Source organism: Oncorhynchus nerka, unplaced genomic scaffold (genome assembly GCF_034236695.1).
Source record: "Oncorhynchus nerka isolate Pitt River unplaced genomic scaffold, Oner_Uvic_2.0 unplaced_scaffold_1340, whole genome shotgun sequence".
Lineage (NCBI taxonomy): Eukaryota > Metazoa > Chordata > Actinopteri > Salmoniformes > Salmonidae > Oncorhynchus > Oncorhynchus nerka.
The window spans coordinates 38,963-46,321 of NW_027040008.1; the positions used below are offsets into that span (position 1 = coordinate 38,963).

At 46.4% G+C, this 7,359-nt stretch overlaps 1 protein-coding gene across 1 annotated transcript; it reads right to left on the bottom strand.

Moving 5' to 3' along the window:
* Positions 1-1,198: 1,198 nt before the first annotated feature.
* LOC115124935 (obscurin-like) lies at positions 1,199-4,468 on the bottom strand (the record flags this gene model as incomplete). The annotated part of the gene is made up of 2 exons (XM_029654433.2): positions 3,984-4,468; positions 1,199-2,653 (listed from the first exon to the last, which is right to left on the bottom strand). A coding segment is annotated over exon 2 (1,336 nt), but the record flags the coding sequence as incomplete, so codon positions are not given.
* Between the last annotated feature and the right edge of the window lie 2,891 nt (positions 4,469-7,359).

Consider the following 7,359-nt stretch of genomic DNA (forward strand, 5'->3'; position numbering starts at 1 on the left):
CACGATGTCGCCAGTCTTCTCAATTGCCTGGGGGTTGTTTCTTGGTCAAACGAGGAAGAGAGACCCCATTCCTTCCGGTCTCCGACAGGATGTTTTGGAAGAGAGATTTCCGACCATGATTTGAAGACGTGGAGCTATTGAATACACATCGCCCCGTGATCAATTTGATAGATTATTAACGTTTACTAATACCTAAAGTTGGATTACAAAAGTATTTCGAAGTGTTTTGTGAAAGTTTATCGTCGACTTTTTTAATTTTAAAAAATGACGTTGCGTTTTAAAACGGTCTTTTTTTTCTGGATCACACACTTTTCATAGATCGATATTTTGGGTATATATGGACCGATTTAATCGAAAAAAAAGACCCAATAGTGATGTTTATGGGACATATAGGAGTGCCAACAAAGAAGCTCATCAAAGGTAATGAATGTTTTATATTTTATTTCTGCGTTTTGTGTAGCGCCGGCTATGCTAATTATTTTGTTTACGTCCCCTTCAGGTATTTCGGGGTGTTGCATGCTATCAGATAATAGCTTCTCATGCTTTCGCCGAAAAGCATTTTAAAAATCTGACTTGTTGGCTAGATTCACAACGAGTGTAGCTTTAATTCAGTACCCTGCATGTGTGTTATAATGAACGTTTGAGTTTTAACGAGTGCTATTAGCATTTAGCGTAGCGCATTTGCATTTCCAGATGGCTAGATGGGACGCCTGCGTGTCGGGTGGGCTTAAGAGGTTTTAAGAACAAATTCTTATTTACAATGACGGCCTAGGAACAGTGGGTTAACTGCCTTGACTGATTTTTACCTTGTCAGCTCAGGGAATCGCTCTAGCAACCTTTCAGTTACTGGCCCAATGCTCTAACCACTAGGCTACCTGCCGCCCCAATTTGACCACCCTGTTGCAGGAGAACTTTCCAGCAATGCAGGAAATTAAAAACGTGTAGTGTATTTGAGGTTTAAAAGGCTTCTGAAATTTGTAATTTCCACTTTGAAATTCAAGACTTGATTTTTCCTTATGAAAAATGGGTCATCCCGAACAAAAATGTCCATTAATTATAATCCACATAATAATTCACAAGTCCTGTTGCTGCAGGATTATTTTCCTGCTGTAGCAAACTAGCTCAAATTAAGATCCTACATCTGTAAGAAAGAAAAGAAAAAGTGAAGATAAGTCCTGAAACACTGCTAAAGCCCTACCTTTGACAGTCAGGTAAACAGAGCTGAGGGTGTGTCCCAGAGCATTGGACGCAGCACACACGTACAGCCCTGTGTCCTGATGTTTACAGTACATCACTTTGAGCGTGTAGTAACCCTCTCTGTCCTCAAACAGAAGGTGACGCCTCCCAGCCTCTAGGGGCGCTCCGTCCTTCTTCCAGATGATCTCAGGCTTAGGTTTCCCTGTCACGAAGCAGCGGAACTTAGCATGTTTCCCCTCCGACACCGCAAATTTCTTCACATTGGCAGAGTTCAGATTGGGCTCGTCCGGCTGTCTCGACAAACCATGTCTTCCCATCCTGTGCCTCATACTACGAGGTGATGTCTGCCCGTTGCTGTGCCCATTTGACGTGGACGCCCCGCTCTCCTGCCGTTCCGGGACGAGCTCCACAAGCAGCACTGCGCCCGCCAGCGCCCCTCCTTGATTATTATGGGCTCTGCAGGTGTAGACACCCCCGTCGGGCATCCTCGTCCGGAAGATCTTCAGCTGGAACCAGCCTCCGTCCTGGCTGCTGACGTTGAAGTGGGCGCTCTCGAAGATGTCGCTCAGCTTCTTCCCGTCCTTCTCCCACACCACATGGGGCAGAGGGTTGCCCGACAGCTTACAGGAGAAGGCTGCGTCCTCGCCCCGGTCCACCCTCAGGGAGAGGGGCTTGATGAGGAAGTGAGGTCTGTCGTCTGACAGCAGGGGCTCCCCTTCATAGCGCTGCTTCTTTTTCTCCCGCTCACTCTCCTCTCCATTTTCCTTCTCTACCGCTCCGCTCTGTTGGTCTATCGCTCCGCTCTGTTGGTCTACCTCTCCCTTCCTCTGTTCTATCTCTCCATTCTGTTGCCCTCCATATTCCCTGTTCTCTTGCTGTCTATATTCCCCATTCTGGTTCTGTTGCCCCTCCAACTCGCTGCTCTGTTGCCTTCTAAACTCCCCATTACGTTGCCCCCCTAACTCTCCATTCTCCAGCCTGGTTTGCTGCACCCCATTGACCTCTGTCTGTTTCTGTGCTCCTTGCCGCTCCTGACTGTTCCCCTCCACCTTCAGTGTGGCAGGGGCGCACGTCTCACCCACGCTGTTACTGGCCTTGCAGATATACTGGCCTGCGTCCTCCAGCCTGACCCCAGTGATGTGTAGGAAGTAGGCCTGGCCCTCCTCCGACAGCCTGTAGCGTCCCTCTGACAGGATCTGTACATTCTTCTTCTCCCAGACCACCTCAGGACGAGGGTCGCCGCCGATCTTGCATTGCAGGACGGCATCCGTGCCACACTGTGCCGCCACGGGGCGTGAGTAGCCCAGTACACGGGGGGCACCACCGAATATGTCCATGTTGGCTTCCTGTGTCTGTCTCAGTCCCTTCTTCTCACTCTGATGGGCAAAACAAATGGGCTCCGTAGTAGAAGCCTCTTGTAGATTGTGTCACACGGTCGTCTCTACCGCATATCAATCTGCAGAGAGAAGATATGAGTCGTAGTACATTAATAATACAGTTACTACATAACTCTCACACAGTATCTAGTGATGTCTTTTATGCATAATTTCGCAATAAGGCCCGAGGGGGGTGTGGTATATGGCTAATATAACATGATTAAGGGCTGTCCTTATGCACAATGCCTGGACACAGCCCTTAGCCGTGGTATATTGGTCATATATCACAAACCCCCGACATGCCTTATTGCTATTATAAACTGGTTACCAACGTAATTAGAGCAGTAAAAAAAATGTTTTTGTCATACCTGTGGTATAAGGTCTGATATACCACGGCTGTCAGCCAATCAGCATTCAGGGCTTGAACCACCCAGTTTATAATGCCTTACATACAGCCCATCAGATTTGTCTTGGAAGAAGTACTACAGCCTTTCACTCTGAATGTTTTGCATCTAGTGGACAATGTATTCACTGCTTTGTGATAACAGAAGGACATTGAATACAGCCCCAAGCTGAAGGACAGTGCTTTCTCCTCAGTCTAGTGGTGTTGACCTAGTAAAAGTAAAGTAGCGTCTCAGTCAGAACCGAACAGACCACAGCCCTCCCAGCTGGTGCTGTAGCTCAGCCAGAGGAGTATTTCAAGTAGTCTGTCCAAATAAAGACCCTGCCTGGAGGCCTTGTGTCAGATAACAGAAAATCCACACAGTAACATACAGTATGTACGCCTTTACTCTCCAACATAAGAGCTCCTATACACTAAAGGGAAAATATGATACCTCCTGGGATTTTGGGATTACTGTTGATGTGCTACCTTACCTGAGAGACAGTCACAATCTGAATGCCCACAGGGATTGGGATCAGGAAAAGGGAACTCTAGAAATGCCTAATACATGCTGTCATTGTTGCTATACTAGTAACCCCATATCAGGTTCACCTATAGCCTTCCAAATGCATTGTGGTGCAGTTGATGTTCCTATAGTTTGTCTGTAGCAGCTTTAGGTTTCATCTCTGGCATGCAGGGGCTATATACAGAGATAACTCTCTCTCTCTCTTACACGTGAACACATGGCATTTGATACTGCAGCCAATGTGTCTAGGTGCTGCAGTATATTCCCTCCAAAAGGCTGTCACACAGTACATTCTACTGGATCATGCCATTGACCCAGTTATCTATTTGGTTACCATGGGGGCAAAGATCCTGTTGATAAAGAAGCTCTTTTATCGACTTCCAGTGTTCTCCAAGAGTTGCTGCATTTCCTCTTCCCTCTCAAAGGTGAGGTGAAATGATACACAATCCGCGTCGCTTAAATAATGATAGAATCGTACAAACTATGATAATCAGAAACTTACCAGTGATTCCAGAGTGACACTTCCTCTGTTCCACATTGACAATATAGCCCACAAATTAAAGCCACTCTTCAGAATCTCCTCCCAGGGTTCAAGAAGACTTGGACCCCATTGATTGGAATGACTTTTGACCAAGGTGTAAGTCTGGTTCCGCGTCCCTTAAAATGGCCGCCGTCTGCTCTGTCCGGTAGGGATATGTTTCCCGCTCTCAGTGGTCTGCTGCAGTCCTGCTCTCTTACTAAGACAATAATGTCTCTCAAGATGTCCTGACTAAATAAAAGCTAAATGAGTGTCTTGATCAACTTCAATCCTCTGTTTCAAACAGCATCAAACAGATCCACAGCTCTCAAGGCCCGTCCTGTTGCTGTATCTGTCCATCCAGTGAGGTGGCTGTGGCTTCTGGAACTGGTGGGGGTCTGGAGCTCCAGTACAGGGACCACACAATCCACTCTGACTGCCTGCTGGTTTCGTCACCCGGTCCTAAGGCGCCCGGTGTGTCAATGTCAGGGAGAGAGGGAGAGGGAGAGAGAGAGATAGAGAGAGAAAGAGAGAGAGAGGGGAGGGAGACGAACAACTGTTGCCCTGCCGCTGCTAGCCGCCCCTAAAAATACCACAGGTTTTGATGACAGCCAGTCAGATAAGTCTTGGCCCTCCATTCACAGACCCTACAGGAGCTAAAGATAGACAGAAGCACTGAGCAGCACTGCTCTGTGACTGATCAATCAGTTTCCTAGAGATCCTCTGTTTAATCTCCACAGAGGACACCCCACCTGCCAAGACAGTGACTCCCGGCATCAAGCACACTAGCTCATCATCCATAAACACAGACGATGTATGATGTGTCATTGACATAGATGTTTAAATGTACATTCTGGAAGGGAAGTTGATAATTGCTGAGCTCAAACTCTGCTTATAAACAATTTGTGAAGCATTTAACCTTTCACTGCAGTGAAAATCAGGGTCACACAGAGTGATTCTTGGTAGTATTAAACAAATCTGCTTTGAAACATTAGTATACACCTCACACACATGGTTATGGGCTTAAAACAAGAAGACACCTGTACCATGTCAGATATAGAGTTGAAATGTATTACATTTTGCGTTTGCATCCCATTATTACACTTTATACACATCACAGAAGACTGAAATATAACAAAACTGTTTAACATAGAAACACAAGTTTATTCATTATGAAATTATGAAAAATATGAAAAACATTCCAGCCAGGAGGCCACATAAATAACTAAACATATAGAGAGTCAATCATTACTAACACTGCATATGCTATGGTAATGGCCTCCCCTATTAGTGTCTGTCAGTCCCAGCCCCCAGCCCCCCCATCACCAGCCCCCTTCCCCAGCCCCATGCTGCACCCCCCAGCCCCAGAGCCTCTCTCTGGGTTAGCAGACATAGTTTATTAGACGGTGCTTGTAGGATAGTGTTATTCGTCAGAACCCATTACCATCTGGCGCATCAGAACTTCACCACCACCAGAGTGACCACCCGAGTCACCACCCGAGACTGCCATGGCATCTGTTTCACAGAAACACAATACATACAGCTGGTGTTGTTTCATGGAAACACAATGAATAAAACTGAGGTCACTGAAGCACTTTGAATTGTTGAAGTAGCTACAGCTTAACTACCACAACACGTACTATGGTACCACCACAGACATGTAAAATATGTTCTATTGCACTACGGATGGGTCCATGAAAGTCTACATGGCAAGGAGAATCCTGTTTGTTTTACACATTCAATTTATATAGGAGCTACAATGGGACTTTCCTTTCTTCTGTCCCGTTCATGCCAAAAAAGGTCAACTACAAACTCTCTATGCTTGTATGGTGAGAGACTGGGCCCATTACAACAGTTTGACTACAGCTTGTATGGTGAGAGACTGGGCCCATTACAACAGTTTGACTACAGCTTGTATGGTGAGTGACTGGGCCCATTACAACAGTTTGACTACAGCTTGTATGGTGAGTGACTGGGCCCATTACAACAGTTTGACTACAGCTTGTATGGTGAGAGACTGGGCCCATTACAACAGTTTGACTACAGCTTGTATGGTGAGAGACTGGGCCCATTACAACAGTTTGACTACAGCTTGTATGGTGAGAGACTGGGCCCATTACAACAGTTTGACTACAGCTTGTATGGTGAGAGACCGGGCCCATTACAACAGTTTGACTACAGCTTGTATGGTGAGAGACTGGGCCCATTACAACAGTTTGACTACAGCTTGTATGGTGAGATACTGGGCCCATTACAACAGTTTGACTACAGCTTGTATGGTGAGAGACTGGGCCCATTACAACAGTTTGACTACAGCTTGTATGGTGAGAGACTGGGCCCATTACAACAGTTTGACTACAGCTTGTATGGTGAGAGACTGGGCCCAATACAACAGTTTGACTACAGCTTGTATGGTGAGAGACTGGGCCCATTACAACAGTTTGACAACAGCTTGTATGGTGAGAGACTGGGCCCAATACAACAGTTTGACTACAGCTTGTATGGTGAGGGACTGGGCCCATTACAACAGTTTGACTACAGCTTGTATGGTGAGAGACTGGGCCCATTACAACAGTTTGACTACAGCTTGTATGGTGAGAGACTGGGCCCATTACAACAGTTTGACTACAGCTTGTATGGTGAGTGACTGGGCCCATCTCAACAGTTTGACTACAGCTTGTATGGTAAGTGACTGGGCCCATTACAACAGTTTGACTACAGCTTGTATGGTGAGAGACTGGGCCCATTACAACAGTTTGACTACAGCTTGTATGGTGAGAGTCTGGGCCCATTACAACAGTTTGACTACAGCTTGTATGGTGAGAGACCGGGCCCATTACAACAGTTTGACTACAGCTTGTATGGTGAGAGACTGGGCCCATTACAACAGTTTGACTACAGCTTGTATGGTGAGAGACTGGGCCCATTACAACAGTTTGACTACAGCTTGTATGGTGAGAGACTGGGCCCAATACAACAGTTTGACTACAGCTTGTATGGTGAGAGACTGGGCCCATTACAACAGTTTGACTACAGCTTGTATGGTGAGAGACTGGGCCCAATACAACAGTTTGACTACAGCTTGTATGGTGAGGGACTGGGCCCATTACAACAGTTTGACTACAGCTTGTATGGTGAGAGACTGGGCCCATTACAACAGTTTGACTACAGCTTGTATGGTGAGAGACTGGGCCCATTACAACAGTTTGACTACAGCTTGTATGGTAAGTGACTGGGCCCATTACAACAGTTTGACTACAGCTTGTATGGTGAGAGACTGGGCCCATTACAACAGTTTGACTACAGCTTGTATGGTGAGCGACTGGGCCCATTACAACAGTTTGACTACAGCTTGTATGGT